Source organism: Euwallacea fornicatus, chromosome 13, assembly GCF_040115645.1.
Source record: "Euwallacea fornicatus isolate EFF26 chromosome 13, ASM4011564v1, whole genome shotgun sequence".
Lineage (NCBI taxonomy): Eukaryota > Metazoa > Arthropoda > Insecta > Coleoptera > Curculionidae > Euwallacea > Euwallacea fornicatus.
The window spans coordinates 1,843,864-1,860,187 of record NC_089553.1 but is presented as its reverse complement, the minus strand read 5'-3'; the positions used below and the strand labels follow the sequence as shown (position 1 = coordinate 1,860,187).

The following is a 16,324-nucleotide window of genomic DNA, read 5'->3' as shown; positions in this document are numbered from 1 at the left end:
ATAGTGCTACAAACGAATCTTGGAACTAGAACCTGACAACATCCAAGGTCTGCACAATCTTTGTGTGGTCCATGTTGAACGAGGAAAATTGCTGGAAGCCCAATCTTGCTTGGAAGAAGCGCATCATCTAGCACCAGAAGAGGACTATATCATCAAACATTTGACCATAGTCCAAAACCGCATCTCGAAATTGAACTTGAATGAAGATATCGCAGAGCCAAAGGAAAAAAGTAAAGTTGTTTCCAATAAAAGCGTGGATGAAAACGAGAAAAAAACGCAGCCCGTTGTGAGTAAAGACACGGAAAAACAAAGATACAGCAGTAGAGTAGTGAATACCGAGCCCATGTTCGTCAAGAACTTGGACAGCACCCAGGAGTATCCAAATCTGACTATTGAAGGTGAATTGGGAGGGCAAAATAAGGACAATTCCAGTAGTAGCAGGCGCACAGATGAGGACGACCCTTCTTCGGGAATGTCTTAGCAACGATTGAACTAAAACTGAAGCCTCGTTTTTACCTTAACTATATGGAATTTCTTTGAGGACTTTTCAAAGCCACTAGATGTAGTATTCGTTCTGTGATACTCAGAATAATTGTTTGAAACTATTTTGACTCGAGAAAACTTTTATACGTATAGCGAACATGGGCAGAGATGCCCTTGTGATTAACAATCATGTTTATTTTTAAAAAAATGTATTTTTAACTAATACGTGATGGAATCTCTTTAACGTAAGTTTTATTGCATTAATGGTGGACATTTCAACTATATGCGTGCAGTTTAGTTTTATCGCATAAATCGCAACATGGCTACCTTCATTTGTCAAAAAAAAAAAAAAATGACTGTCTGATTTAAATAACGGGTGAGTACGAGAGAGACAGAATTATGTAGGCACCCTCAATTTCTGATTTCGACGTTGCTAGACTTTGTTTAATTTCTTGCGTTTTGAAAATATATAATACGTTTAGGTTTTATTGTCTTGCCAATATCACAACAAAATTCGCTATATTCTGGCAAGTGTTTTAAACTAAAATCATAAAATAATTTTAATTATAAATTATGGCACTCTTTCACCTACGATCAATGATGAATGTTAGTATTATTTTTACGGTCTTTTATCGAAAATAAAACCAAAATGCACATCCTGAAATGTGTTAAAATAATTTCGTCTAGACTAACCTGAGTAGATGCCTGGGATTACCCACGTAACATCAAAACTATGTTCATATGTAGTGCATAGTTGTAACATGTACAGAAAGGTATTTTCAATTAACGATGTGCTAGATATATGCGATTATAGTAGCAAAAATATAATCATATGCTACTCATGTTTATAAGATGTCCACAAAGGTATATCCATCTCAATTTTTAATTAATTACTCTACGTAATTAATTAATTAGTTCTAGTTCGGAATCGGCCCCGATCTAGGAATAGAGAACAATCATCCATCTATATCACGGGATATATGATCAATCCATGAATGGTTTTCGATAATCTAAAAGGCCTTTTACCCGACTTGCCGAGCCACTGAATGTAGCAACATTCTTGATGCGATACTTGCATTCATAACATATACTATTTGCGGATAATTGCCGAGATCGAGCGTATTACCTATATGCTCATATTCTAGCTATTCGTCAAAGATATGCTTTTGAAAATACATGAGATCACACGTGTCGTAAAAAGTTTGGAAGATTTTTTCTTATTATACGGATGCAATATGACGAAAAACCCAAGAAAAAAAATAAACATTGAACTTAGTTTACAGTCCTTTAGTTGAAAGGTCTACCATGGCCAAAAATGAGTTTTAATCATGTTTTTTGAACAGCAAATTTTATCTTTAATTTTAAATATTTGCATTAAGTCTTCCTATAGTGTGTCAAAAATAATCGCTTGGCAGCTATATATCTCCGGGAGATCTCTAGTATTCGAATGTCTCATGCAGACACTCATAAATGCATAGTTTCGTACGTTTGAAATATATTTTTCTATTGAACTTGGAGCGAAAACGATTCGACAACGATCCAGAAGTCTCCCGGAATTTCGCGAAATTCTAATTACTTAAACAATAACAGTCACTATGCTATAATTTCTAAAGTTTGTGATTTTTTTGTGATGGTCCTTTCAGCCAGTATTCTTATTTCTCATTTGTGATATTTTTCTTGTGTTGTAAAGTGACTTATTTATTAGTAGCCTCTAAAGTAGAAGGCTATAAAAAGTAAATAATGTTTATAGTAAATGTTTCGATGTAAAAATCCTTTAGCCAGTAGTTAATACAAATCCACGTGGCCAAAAACGGTACTAAAAATATTTTCTTACTATTAAAAACGAATCTTTTATGCCCCCTAAATTGTAATAACTGATAAGTTTCTTGATCCAATAAGGGGAAATGGCAGCTGCAGTGGATACAATTGGAATTTTAGTTATTAAAGGTGCCTTGAAATCCTTAAGTAAGGCAGACGGATAAGTAATGATTTTGTAAAATAGATATAAATATTTTTCTATGTTGTGAAACTGTTCATATAGACTAAACATGTAAAAATTCTAATGTGAAAAGTATAATGTTTGTCCTATGACTGAAGCGTTTCATTCTGTTAGTTCTTTTTCAAATTTTCTAAAGAATTGTTAACCCCAGATATACACTTTTGTAATAAAATGTGCTGCATTAGGAGGTTCGTCTTATTTCATTGTGAAAATCAATAAATTTTCACGCTATAAAAGTAGTAACTAACAATACTTGTTCATCACTGGCCTATTCTCCTCGAATAAAGGCGAAGGTGAGCTTGATCAACAAATTCAGTTATTAACGTTGGCGACCCAATCAAATTGGATTTTTAAATGGATCATGTCAAGGCAATCCCAGATTTGACGTGTGCTATTGCTAAATCTCGATCACTAATTAAATTAAGATTTAATATTCCAGGAAACGTGATTAAAATAAATACTAAAGCATTTATGTGGTGAACGTCCACGATGTTTCATGTCAAAACCATCGTGACCAGATGAGATCGAGCTTTATCTTGCGTTCGAGCCATGACAAGTTTCTTGTTATTGCCTCTATGGAACCGCCCAATGCTGAACTATCTTACTTAAATACCGAACAGCCCGCAAGAAGCCGGGCACTGAACAAACAAATGATTAAGATATGTAACACAGAAGGAACCCCCACCCGATCCGGCCTTCTTCACGTTTTCAGAAATAATTATCTATAATCGTTAGCGGGGGGGAAGAAATGTATGGTGACACTACTAGTTTTTCATCCTCGACGACCGGTGAGCCTCGACTAAAAAACAGCGTTGTCAATGTCGAGACGGGCACCTTACCTTTCATTGAACATAATTTAAAAGCGACAGTTATATGGTACTGACACTTCTGAAAAATAAACGCTGAGTAAAGTTGCCAGATCAGGCTTCAAAAAGAAATAAACCTTGTGGACTTACATGGCTTTATTTCACTAGATAGAAAAATGAAAACTTACAAAAAGGCTAAAGTTAAAACGAGTGTAATCTATACTACAAAACTTTAAACGGAACATCTGACAGCAAACCGTCATTTTGAACATCACTGCGCCTTTCACAAACTCAGAAACGTACTAAAATAATGGTTAAAGTAACTATAAACGTTATTTCAGAAAAAATAAAATTAACATTATGTTCTCTCACATCGAATTTGCCAATTATATTACAATTAGGATGAATTGGTGTTTTCTCCATTGTCCTGTCCATAGTTATTCGACCCGTTGACAGCAAATGACGTGCCCAGTCCATATAAATGGCCCGAGAATTTTGAATCATCGATTGTATCTTCAAAAAACATCTAAAAACTTAGAAATTAGGTCACAAAAAATATAAATTTTTGGGGACGTGTACCTCCTTCATTTTGAAAAACGCCATGCCAGTTAGAAGCGAGTCCGAGCCTGCTTGATGCTGAGGACCGACACGTTCCAACTCGAGCTGTTCGGCGACTTCCTGTAAACCTCCCTTCAAAGTTTTGCAAGATTTCATCAAGTACTAAAAAAACATTATGAGTATCTCTAAAATTTCACTTTGATGCTTCCAACCTTAACATCATAAATGGTGGGAAAGTATAGCTTTAACAATTCAAAAAACTCATTCTCGTCCTGAGGAAGATTGGTATCTGTCAGCAGTTTAATCAAATACCCAAAATCATAGCCTGAGAAAAAAGGGAAATTAATCCATTTGGATTTAATTAGCTAAAAGGCAAATACCAGAATGAAAGCTCAACCACTTAATATTGTCCATAAGCACAATCCCAGAGGACATCAAAAGTTCAGCGAACTCTAGAGGTTCAATACCTTCATCTTCATGCTTTTTAAATTGAATTCCAGAGTTTGTCAATAAATCTATACTGTCTTGTGCATACATGTCTTCCCTAAGATTAACAAAATTTTCCTTTTGTTTTAACATCAAGAACATACTTACTGTAAGTTAAATTTAAAGTTAAATTGCCACGTAGTGTAACTTCCACCTGGAGTTTTGCCATTTTCATCCAAAAAAGTCAGTCCCAGTTGTATGATTCGCAGCAAATCCACATTGCACCTCAGCATTTGGTATTGGTAATCTGCAGAACTTCGAAACTCACCTATGGGTCTTGCCACTACCCCCGGAAACTCCGTATCCATTGCCACGTAAGTATATTTTTGGACCACCTTACGGCAAGCAAAAGCACACATTAATAAGACTCCAAGAAGAGAAAAGGAAATGTGAGGCAATTTTTTATTGCTTTGACAGATTTTTGATAAAAACACAATGTGTATTAATTAAAATGTAGTTATGAAATAACATAAGGGCTTAGATGATGGACACTTTTTTTACAGTTAAATAAAGATCAAATTTGAAAGAAAGAAAAATGAAATAAGTAAATAATTTTAAAAAATCACAATTTTAAATATCAAGGAAATACAGAAACATAAACTGAACTTCATATAAAATAAATTAACATTTCCTAACAAATGTGACAGGTAAATAAATCAAAGAGAATTAAAACAACTGGGTTCTAAAAATACTAAAAATTTTAAGAATCATGTCTTTAAATTTGCTCCCTTTGTTCCTAAAAAAACTCCTCTTGGTAACTGATTGTGTGGTGGACAACCAGACACATCAAGGAACTTTTCATGACTTCATGTATCACTAATTTTTGATGCAAAATGAAAATATAGTTTGTGAACTTAATGGGAGTAACCTATATAAATATTTTTGTACTCCTGACTGTGATTTGAACTAAACTACCCTCTCTCAATAAGTTGAGATTTTTGATCACTTACGAGGCAAGAATCTTGTTAATGTCAAAACTCATAATTCAAAGAAACATCTAAAAGTTCTTCTGCTTTGAAAGATCAATAATTTCAAATAACTGCAATACACAAATCAAACATTTTCTGTTTCAAACACGGTCTTTCTTCATTGAAACAGGCCCCTTATGAAACCCAAATGATCTTAAGGGAAAAGTGATTTTAACAAACATTTACCTGGCGAATGGTCCTAAACTCGTCTTCCAGATTATGTGCCCAGACATCCCGAATTCCGCAATCTTCATTGTTGGGAAGTTGCAGGCCTCCTAGAGTAGCAGACGGCATCCCCTCACTCAACTAGGCTCGGTCAACTTCCGTTGGGTATTGCAACGGGTGCATTGGGTTAGTAATGTATGTATCTGTACTAGAAATTGGGTTAATTCTTTTAATTTGCTAACGGCTTTGGAAAATGGGGCTTTTCTTGGAAATGTGAGAACAATTCGGGGATTTGAGGCTCATGTCCAATTGTGGGTTGGATTAAGTATTTACCTTTGGGTGATGTTATGTGTGAAACTAGATACTGAAGCAAATTGTAAATGTTTTTTATGCTAAAATACTAGTAATAAGCAAAACCCATAAAAATAATTAAAAATAAACATACAAAAAACTTCGCCAGAGTGGAGATTGACAAATGACAGGATTAACAAGTAAATTCTCAAGGCTATCCTTATGCTACACTTCTTACTCTTTTTGCACCAATACATCAACTTCGGACTTATATTGCTTAAATATTGCTATTTATGCTATAAAAAAAAATGTAAGTTGTCGTCTGATATAATAAGTTATTTTTTCAAATAGCTGGAAATTCTGAGACTCGTATAGAAGTGAGAAATATTTCAGTTACACAAATATCAAAGCCATTTGTAAAGTGGATGTTGTCGAGAATGTCAATAATGAAGACAAATTATATAATACAGGATGTTCAGACTAAGTCTACCGAATTCCTGTGACCGAAATAAAAAAAAAATCATAGAAACATGAATCCGTTATCGCTTCTTGTCTGAAATACAAGGTGATAAAAATTATAATTTCTTTACTTTGTTTCTAATAAGATCAGTCCGGCATTAAATATTTTCACATAAATTAGGAAGTCTAAAATATTGTTTGTTTTCATGAAAAAAACATTATTTACTTACTAATATTAAAACTACAATAGTAAATTAGGTCCATTACGTCACTTATAAAAAAAAAATAAATAAATTATTAAAAATGCTCTCCGCCTGCAAAAACGTATGCTTCGTGCCTTCGTAGATTTTTGCGCACTATTTCAAAAATTCTATGTCTCTTTTATTGTGTTAAACAAATAAATTATGCGATATCTAAGTTGCAGATTGTTGCGCATTATTTTTTTTATGATAACGGTTACCGTTATGAAAAATATTCAAGAGACCTTTTTCACAGAAATATGGTGTATTCAGAAAATTATTTTTATTTTTTTTTACCAATAGCGTATCATATTTTTTGCTTAAAATATTGACGATCACATCAATGGAGACGCCACCGGTAAAATTTTAAACATTTTTTCTCTTAAAAAATGTGCCTTTACACTTATTTTACGCTCAACTTTTATGAAAATACTAAATACCGGAACGGACTTATTACGAAAAGACCAAAAAAAATTTTTTTTATTACTCTATACTTCAAACAGAAAGTGAAAAAGGAACCATGTTCGTATGAATTTTATTATTGGTTTCCGTCCCGGAAACCTCCAGTCAGCAACTGATAGAATTATTCTGAAACACCCTATATAAAAATATTAATTTTAGAAATTTTCCTGAAGTAAATTTACTCAATATTAAACAAAATCACGCATATTTTAATTCAGATTATTTCAAATTTCAAATATTACTAATGATTTTCATTTCCTATCTTCCCTTACAAATTCTGGATTTTTTGGTCTTATCAAGGATTAAACTGCCAAATTGAGAATATAGATAAGTTACCTTCTTCGATTATTTTCCTCTAAGATAACACGTTTTGTCGAGATAAGATTAAACCGCGACAACTTCTATAAGTCAAATATGACCCAGTGTTTTGTTTGCTTTAATCATAGTAATTAGAACTTTGATTAGGAATCCACGCTTGCCCTTCATTAACCATCAAATTAAATAATGATGCAAAAGGCATTTTGGTCATTAGTCATTATGACAGTATCGTTTTATGGTAAGTCCATTATCAATAGTACAGGGTCTTCCTAGAGAAGATATACAAACTTCAATGTGTTATTCTACTTTTAATTCTAAGCAAAAAAGTTTCTATAAACATAAATCTGAAAAGGGTTTGTTTAGGATATACAGGATGGTATAAGTTCATAAAAAAAAAATTTTATATTTTAAAAACGATTGTTGACATTTTAGAGAAATTTGGTACAAGACATCTTTTGCAATTAAAGTAAATAATTTATTATTTACATTATTTCGATCTAGCAATTGGTCTGCTAAGACTTCAGACTTAAGTTTATTAGATGATGGACTTTGAGGATGGATGAAATAAGAAGTTTATCGCGAAATATTAAACACACGTAATTAGTTGATCCATCGTATAATGACTACATCTACAAGAGTGAAAACACTGAAAAATTGAATAATACAAAATGCAATATTTTCATTAGAATTGAGAATCGTATCCAGGTCGCTACTGGTATTTTTAAACCAAACCTTTGAAAACGAATTTACCAGCGTTAATTATATGAAGTATTAGTATTTTGTTGTAATTTTTTGTTCATTAAGGATTGTTTTTATCTACACATTTAAACGAAATTAGAAAATTATGTTAATAATAAATTGCTTATTTCGCGAAAACGACACACTTTCCGATAAATCTTTGAGACCTTTGATTTAGTAAAATAGTTGGGATTTAAAAACAGTACTAAAAGACATCTTTTGCAAAAAAAGTAAATAAAATCTGTAAACAGTGGCGTGCATATTTCCAATTGCTACAATAAAATAGACAAAAAAAACATGGAATGTCATCCTTTTTTTTAAAGACGATTTCGGTATTTTTTTAAATTCCAATCATTTTAGTAAAACAATGGTCTCTTAAATATTTATCGTAAAGCATGTCGTTTTCGAGAAATAAAACGTTAGAAATTATGTTGTTAATAAATAGTTTTTTTTTTGGAAATAACACACTTTGTGCTAAATTCTTAAGAGACCTTTGTTTTCATAAAATGATGAGACATTTGAGAAATCAGGAAATTGTTCAAAAAAGCAGTGGCGTCCCATTTTTTTGAATATTTAATTGTAGCAATTAGTAGTACGTACGTCTATGCTTACAGATTTTATTTACTTTCATTGCAATCGCTGTGTTTTAATGATGTGTTTTGTCACTTCCAAATTTCATAAAAATGCCAACAACTTCTTTTGAAATACTTTTAAAAAATCTACATTTTCTTGTATCGCCCTGTATGTCCTAAACGAAACCTTTTCGGACTTATGCTTACAAAGACTTTTTTACACAGAATTAAATGTAGAATGATATATTAAAGTTCGTTCCTAAAGCATCCTAGATATCTAGCATCAAGATGAGCAAAAATCATATTTCTACAGCTTTCTCTAGTGGTAGCGACGAGGAAGACAAATATCCACCCCTAAATGGGAACAATACCTATTGCTTTGAATATACGTGGTTGGGACCGGAATACGACAATTCCACTCAGATGAACTCCACCTGTGAGGAGTACAAGGACGACTATCGAACAGGGGACAAAATCCCTTGCTCATCCCCTTTAGTTATATCAAGTGACCATCAATATTTAAAAATGCGCATTCAATCTGATGATTAAGCTTTCAGTTGATGGCACAATTCCAGACAAGGAGTGGTTGTGGACCAACCATCAGAATAGCGTGGCATGTCGTAAGGCGGAAAACCAGGAATGCGTGACGTACACATTTTGGGAAAATGGTTTAGGTATGTTAAAACTTAATGGAATCCGCGAAAACCCCTACATGAATTTTTCTAGTAACGAACCAGACCCACATGTGCGCTAGAGTACGGTCGAGTAGCAAAACAACCCCCTATGGATGCTTCAAGCAGAATGTGGATGGTGGTGAAGTTGAACTCTGCATCTGTAAGGCGACCTCAGGACTTGGTATGCCCTGTAATAGCAATGCAGTCAGACGCAACGTCGTATTTGGAGTTATTGCAGTTTCACTCTCAATAAATTTTCTATATAGTCATTTTTAGCTATTTATAAGAAATAAAATTTTTATTTTGTAAATTTATTGCAACAATAGAAGGTGTGTAGGGACACAATAGAGGAATAAAACAGAGCTGGATATGATACATAAAGGGCGTCAAGAAGAGAGGCCTGGGCATAGCTACCGCCCACGCAATCGCTGCGGCCCCACCGATGCAGCATTTTAGAGGACTCCCACGCTCAAAACTATTTTACCTCCGTTTTTTGGTTCTGAATAAACCGATCTGTAGGGACGTTATCGGGGGCTCTATTAGATCAATCGGTTTAATTCTTATGGGGCCATAAACAGTAACGTCGATATTGGCTGCTTCTCACTATGCCGCGATTGAAATTGATTTTGTTATGTTTGCTGGAAAGATAAAAGGAAATTGAAAATTCATATTTGAGTGGCAGCTTGTGTATTAATTTTAATTTGGAAATTGGATATATTACTTCACACTGAATAGAAATTAAAGTGGCATTAAATTATGAAAGACTCGGATTTCTCATCTTTTCCCGAGGCTTTGTTTGATTAGGAATGCCACGCAATGCACTCTATACTCACATACACATCGTAGTATATGAGGGCCGTCTCTTAAGTTCTACATATAGAACTGGAAAAAGTATTCCCCACGAAGATCGATGCACCTTTGCATACATTGGGAGCAGTCATTCCACTCGTTCCGCAGTTCTTTCACGTCGATTGGAACCTTTGACCACGCAGTCCGCTCTTGATTGTCGGAAAGGGAAAGAAATCGTTCGGACCTAGGTCAGGACTGTACGGGGCACCCTCCAACAATTCAACGTTTCGTTACGTTGAAAATTCCTTTGTCGTGCGAGCTGTGGGCGAACTTGCATTACCTTGATGAGGAATGAGTCGTTGTTTGGGGTCAGTTTGTTTAAGTTCAGAAATAACTTCCGACAAACAAATGGTTGTACACTGATCGGCTATAACAGTTCTTGGATTTTCCGCGGGAGTTGTTGCGATCATCTATTTTGACACATTTTGGATAATTTTTGTCGGTTTTTATTCAATTTGGAACACCCAAACAGACGACTGGCGTGTATTCTCAAGTTCATATGCGTAAATCCACCATGACCACTGACGATCCTGTACGTGTTTTCTGAACTTTCTGTGTTGAAGCGATATAGAGTTTTTTGACACCAATCGACTTTAGCTTCTTTTTGTTCTTCGCTCAACAGACGCGGTATACAACGGGACATTAATCTTTTTACAACAAATTCTTCATGAAAAATTTTCTAAGTTGAGATGTTTGAAATCCGTATGATGCCCCAATTTTGCGATATGTCATATGTCGATCTTTTCTAATGCGCTTGCGCGCAGCATCGACGTTTTTCTGGGTGGCTGCCGTTTCTCGTCTCTAAGACTCATCCCTCCACGTTTGAATTCTCCATACCAATAAGAAATTTGTGACCGATGTGGCGCTTCATCGCCGAAAACAGGAACCAACTCAGCGAGGGGTTCTTGTTGAAACAATTGTTTTTGAATATTAGGAAAAACTATTGCGCGAACATTTTCTCGATTTAATTCCATTGTTTGAATAACTTGTCAATTTTGACACATCACTCTGAAACTTTGCATTTAAGTTAACTGAATATTGAAGTTAAGTTTTATTCATGACATTTGAGTAGCGCCGCCATCTATGCCTCTGTACGCAAAACATAAAAGCCAGCCCTCTTAGCAATCTCTTTAAACGAAAATTGTTTTCCTTCCCTCAAGGAACACAAATATCACGCTTTGGATTTTTGTAAAAATTGCATGTTTCGCTGATATTATTTTACCCATAGGGGAAACTTGCTCGTGTGCTTAACTTTAACCCTCAATCATGTCGTACATTCGTTTCATGAAATAAATTTATGCAATCTAGTACTTTTTTGAATATAAAATCATTTTCAATGTAAAGCTGTTAAAAAAAAAATACTAGCAGGCCCGTAATGAGGACATCCTGTATATATATTACCTATACGAAAAATGTTTAATAAAAAATTGTGTAAAGTGTAATAATGTGTGAAATTTAAGCGAAGAGCCGTCACAGGCAAGGGGCCGTCACGGACAAATGTCTATTACCGAATATAATTTATGTAAATAAGTAGAGCTATCGGTTTTTTGAGTAATTGGAAATTTGTTTAATCTCCATATAAATTGGTAATTTTGCTTCTTTGCCTGCGGTAGTAGTGATGGCCATGGCAACCAAAATTACATTTTAATTACCTATTATTTTACACCACGGAGTATTCATTTAATACCAATCTCTTTCGCCCGTAGAGGGATATATTCGCAATAAACAGTAATGTTTAGTTATTTTGTATCAATATTATCATTCCATATATACAGGTACCACCAGTTCACGTCAGAACATAGGAATTGTGCAAGTGAGAGAAGGATCGCATCAGTTTTAATGTGTTTCCGACAAAGACCAACAACGAAGTAGGCGGAGTTAGTCTGGCTAGTGTCTTCGATGTTTAGGTTAGTATACATTTTGAAAAATCACCGATACAAATAAATTAAAAAAAAATCAAAATACAATAATTCTGTGCGTTAAAATCGAAGATATGATCGAATCCAAATTATCATATTTATCAATGACGTACTTAAATTAGCTCACGTAGCTCCTAGAGGGCACAAGTTGCAATCCACCGCTTCGGTATATCCGGTTATATTTCTTGATCGGTGCAACTAAGGTCAAATTCTATTCTGAAAGGTGAAGAGGAGTCCGTTATTACTCAAAAAGGTCTCCGCGTTTAATCTCGATACCTCTCTTGGTTCACGAGATTTTCATCAAAAAAATAATTCGTGTCGTACCATCCCAAAATGCACAATAATTTATAAATAAGTAAAAATTCGAAACTAATTTAATCTATCACTAGAACTCATATCAGTAAAAATTCCGACACGGTGAGAGATCTGGCAACTGCATCTGAACATAACTCCGCCCACTTTAATCGCTAGACGCACAATTAACTCGTTCGTCTTTATCAAAGACACAACAAAACTAATGCGGTCCTGCTCCCACTTGCACAATTCTTATGTTTCGATTTAAACTAGTGATACATAGTATTTCACTAGTACATAAGATTTCCATCCCCAGTTTGTCAAGAATCGCATCCTAAAATTGATTTTCATATTTTTAACCAAAATTGTTTTTCAAATGAATTACATTGAGGTCTGTGAAAGTTTAATTAAAACTATACATCCACTCTCTCTCTCGAGTCTACTACATTTGTCTACGCGATTTTATTTTTAATAAGAATGGCCCCCATTGTGTCCTTGTTTACTATCATCATATACGAAGGGGATGTTTTCGCCCAGTGACGTGGATCGAGAAACCATTTTACGCCTCCGCTCAGCTACGATTTGGATAGGTTATTGCGCTGAATTCCAGCTTCTGACGTGAAACTGGCATCATCGATTTTTCCTTACGCCCACCCCATTTCCTCGGTAGCATCTTTACTCTATTAGAATTTAAATACTTTCGGCTTTAGAGGTTTTTATTAGTTCTGGAAATCCACAATCTAATGAATGGAAAAGTTTTTCCAAGGCGGCATTAAACTCCAGCGATCGATAGTTTCTCCTTGTTCGATTGAGTTGCTATTATGGCGATTGGTAATGATGGCTGGGTAATAACAAGCATGACGAGAAGATAAGATATTTCTAAATAAAACTGACGTAAAACATGGGTAGATTTACGTAATAACTTGATAAGCGAAAATACCTGAGTAAACGATCCCAAAAATGAACACCCCCATATGAAAGCGTTTCTTTGATCGTTAATAAATTGAATACGAATAAACAAAAATTGTCCGAAACCTCGTGTAAATTTAAACCAAAATTAGTATAGTGTAGTAACTAAAAAGCTTCTATCTAGGACATGTTCTGCTTCGTAGGGCTTGTAAGTATTAATAGAAAACTACGGTTTGCGTCATTCCACCTTAAAGGGATGTAACAGTTAAGGTCATGGATAATGAAGATTAATGACTGCCAAAAATAACTTGAGCGTAATACCAGAAAATCCAGTGTTTTTAAAGGGTCAACCCGGGGGTTAACTATATTAATTTAAAAAACGTGTTTGCCTAGTTGCCTTTTGTTCCAAAGGCAAAAACACACACGAGGAAAAATTAATTCAGTAATCTCTTTTGGAAACTAATCTCTAAATTACTTTCCCATTCATTTTTAAGTAAACTTGTCGCAAATCCTAATTATAAATGCCTCGAAATTAGATCACTTAGTAAAATCAGAACACTCCTCGACACGTCTTCACAATACGTTACATAGTAGGGGAAATACCTCATTTATATCAAACGAAAAACTAAAAGTTAATTATCAATTTTATCCCTGATTTTAGACAAACTTTCTCATACTGCATTCCTCTATAATTTACGTTCTCGAAAGTTCAGTTTTTCGACCATCGCTTAAGCTGAAAACCTAAGCCAACCAACGTCACTGAACGCATTAAAATTGAACCATATCTCAAGAAACATGGGACGGGAATGGGGTGGTCTTGAGGGACGCTGGAGCCGGGCTGACGCGTCATTTTCTCCACTTTTAGCGGGTTGGTTCGCAGTTTCGGAAGTTCTTCGGCTATTTTTAGCCCGGCATAAATAGAGGATCCATCTTGGATTGACCTCGATAGGGGATGGGGTTGAATTGAGCCATCGCACTTTAATAATTACTCATTTGCTTGTATGTAATTAAGAATTAGCAACTTATTTGCTTTTGCCCTTTCGCTATATGCGGCGTGCCAGGAATAATGGGTTTTCACTTCATGGGGGGCATCTCAAGTTGGTTAAGTACTTGAGTCACGTGCAACTTAAATGTAAATATTGCTTACCGATTTGTTTAAAAAACAAGGGATTGTTTTGCCTCAAATTGTGCCACCACTTATAGTTTTTAATCGGGGGAAACTAGTAAAGAGGTACCTGATACATTCGTATTATTGTCTACCGAAAGACGATAAATTACTATCGCAATAACATTGTCAGTAATACGTTTAAATACCCATCAACGCGTATTGAAGAATAAATTGGATATGAAATCTAAAACGACTTTAGGGTATGCAACCCTTAATTCAGATAATTAACTACTACAATAGAATTCCCCATTCGTCATTTTGTCAACAGAATGTTGATGTATTCTTAATGTAAGGTCGATAAAAAATTACTTAAAACACTTTATGTATTCTTTACGTGGATGATAAAAGAATTTTTTCCTTCTATTTTTAGTCCAAACTAAATGTATCACCTTAATCAGCGTGCGCTATATTTAATCTTAACTATTATTTATGATTAACGCAAGCAACTTTTGTGGCTTTTCTTAGTCCAAGTGGCAATTAAAAATTATTATCAGCCTATTAAATGAACGCAACTTTGAGCTTTCCGTGTTTTCGACCAGTTAAGGATCCTGTTATTAACTGCACGAGGCAAAATACGATTTTAGGGCTGGTAAGTGGCCATCTATACATAGAGAACTAAAAGTCCCGCATAAATTCGTTAAAAATTGAAGGAAATATTTTTTATGAAAATGCTGGCATACGTCAAATATTGCTTTTAGTTAAGTATTTTTTGAAGCAACAGATACGTGCACAAGGCTACCCATGTAGTAGATAAAAGTACTTTTTATTTTTTTCTTATTGAACCGCCATGTATATTATGAAGTTTTTGAGTGTTTTGAAAAGTTCCAAACATTTTTTTTATAACATATCTATGTCTTAATTCACCAGTTTTTGAAGTATTCCCGCGCTATGGTCATTACAGTGGCCTTCTAAATCGCCTGACCTCAGCCCCATGAATTTTTTTTCCATAAGGTTGTTTAAAACATAGGGTGCACTTAAATAAGCCCCAATAATATCGAAGAGTTAAAAAATAAAATTACTCAAATAGCTCAACAAATACCTTCTCAAATAATAAGAAAGGTTCTTGAGGAATTTGAATTGCGGCTTACGAAAAAATTCACAACTAAAATCAATATTTAACATGTTCCGGCATTTTAATAAAAAATATTTCCGTCAATTGTTAACGAATTTATGCAGGACTTTCGGTCGTCTATGTATAATAAAATCTCAGTGGCAGTGTGTTTAAAAGCGAAAACTTAAATCTAGATATTGGAAGTTAATTTTTAAATTTCAAATTATAAAAAGTACACTACAAACGATATAGAGGCAGGTTAATGTAATATGTGGAGAGGCCTGGCTGTTTAAACCTGTAGATTGAAGATATGTACAACCACAGATACATAACAACCCAGTTGAAATCTCAGCTGTTTGACTCTGTCTACTCCAAGAGGAAAGACTTATTTCAAATTTTCGTCTTGAAATCAGTCACTGAATGACTTAATTACACATAAATTAAAAGCAACAAAATTCAGTTTGATCGCCTCAAAATTTGCAATGCAGGAAAATATTTATTTTCCTGCACTCTCCAGTGACTTTCCCCACATATGAATGAATACGGAAACAATTTATCTCCCATCTAAACCGGTCACACCCAAAACAGAAACGGGCCTAACTGAAACGTAGTCCGAGTCCCGCGTAGTCCATCACGCCATTCCCGAGCTTCCTGCAGCAGGAGTTATGAATGAAGCCCCTTCACGGAAACCCGGCCACCCCGTTCTCGGAATTCGCGCCTATCTTGTCCTGATCAATACTGCTCCCATCCCGCTGGCAAATGGGAGGGCAGCTTGTTGAATGCGCGTCCAATGAGGGGCGACCTGCGGCAACAGCAGGCCGTCCCCCACCCCCGCGCTTTTCATTGATAAGTGTGTGGGTGCCGACTGTAGGGGAACTGACGGTTATAAATAGGGGTTGAGGCCGAGGGGGTGACA

The 16,324-nt window shown here is 34.9% G+C and overlaps 3 protein-coding genes across 5 annotated transcripts in view; 2 read left to right on the top strand and 1 right to left on the bottom strand.

Moving 5' to 3' along the window:
- The window catches only part of LOC136343167 (protein O-mannosyl-transferase Tmtc3-like), a 39,575-nt gene extending 36,906 nt beyond the window's left edge, over positions 1-2,669 (top strand). For both annotated transcript variants that reach the window (XM_066289700.1, XM_066289699.1), the window contains exon 11: positions 5-2,669. In XM_066289700.1, coding sequence (XP_066145797.1) covers positions 5-481 — 477 coding nt within the window. In that variant the 3' untranslated portion in view covers positions 482-2,669. The remainder of the gene's footprint in view (positions 1-4) is intronic.
- A 757-nt stretch (positions 2,670-3,426) lies between these two features.
- Positions 3,427-5,951, bottom strand: Pop2 (CCR4-NOT transcription complex subunit Pop2). Of its 2 annotated transcripts, none has more exons than XM_066289421.1 (7): positions 5,799-5,951; positions 5,487-5,668; positions 4,441-4,667; positions 4,227-4,390; positions 4,059-4,171; positions 3,868-4,008; positions 3,427-3,814 (listed from the first exon to the last, which is right to left on the bottom strand). In XM_066289421.1, the coding sequence occupies exons 2-7, from the start codon at positions 5,592-5,594 to the stop codon at positions 3,686-3,688; spliced, it is 882 nt and encodes a 293-aa protein (XP_066145518.1). In that variant the 5' UTR covers positions 5,595-5,668; positions 5,799-5,951; the 3' UTR covers positions 3,427-3,685. The 2 variants fall into 2 exon arrangements, with proteins under 2 accessions (XP_066145518.1, XP_066145519.1); XM_066289422.1 differs by having other exon boundaries at positions 5,487-5,673; positions 5,799-5,949.
- A 1,368-nt stretch (positions 5,952-7,319) lies between these two features.
- LOC136342771 (uncharacterized) lies at positions 7,320-9,528 on the top strand. The gene is made up of 4 exons (XM_066288902.1): positions 7,320-7,472; positions 8,858-9,049; positions 9,102-9,218; positions 9,271-9,528. Exons 1-4 carry the CDS (start codon positions 7,421-7,423, stop codon positions 9,492-9,494), a joined length of 585 nt encoding a protein of 194 aa, XP_066144999.1. The 5' UTR covers positions 7,320-7,420; the 3' UTR covers positions 9,495-9,528.
- The last annotated feature ends 6,796 nt before the right edge of the window (positions 9,529-16,324 follow it).

Excerpts from the sequence above, each read along its gene's own strand:
- Pop2 (XM_066289421.1), bottom strand. The coding sequence starts at position 5,594 with ATGCCGTCTGCTACTCTAGGAGGCCTGCAACTTCCCAACAATGAAGAT. Across the intron at positions 4,391-4,440 it reads AACTTTAAATTTAACTTACA|GGAAGACATGTATGCACAAG; the intron begins GTAAGTATGTTC and ends TGTTAATCTTAG. Across the intron at positions 4,172-4,226 it reads GTGGTTGAGCTTTCATTCTG|GCTATGATTTTGGGTATTTG; the intron begins GTATTTGCCTTT and ends CTTTTTTCTCAG.
- LOC136342771 (XM_066288902.1), top strand. The coding sequence starts at position 7,421 with ATGATGCAAAAGGCATTTTGGTCATTAGTCATTATGACAGTATCGTTT. Across the intron at positions 7,473-8,857 it reads TATGACAGTATCGTTTTATG|CTTTCTCTAGTGGTAGCGAC; the intron begins GTAAGTCCATTA and ends ATATTTCTACAG. Across the intron at positions 9,050-9,101 it reads ATCCCCTTTAGTTATATCAA|TTGATGGCACAATTCCAGAC; the intron begins GTGACCATCAAT and ends TTAAGCTTTCAG.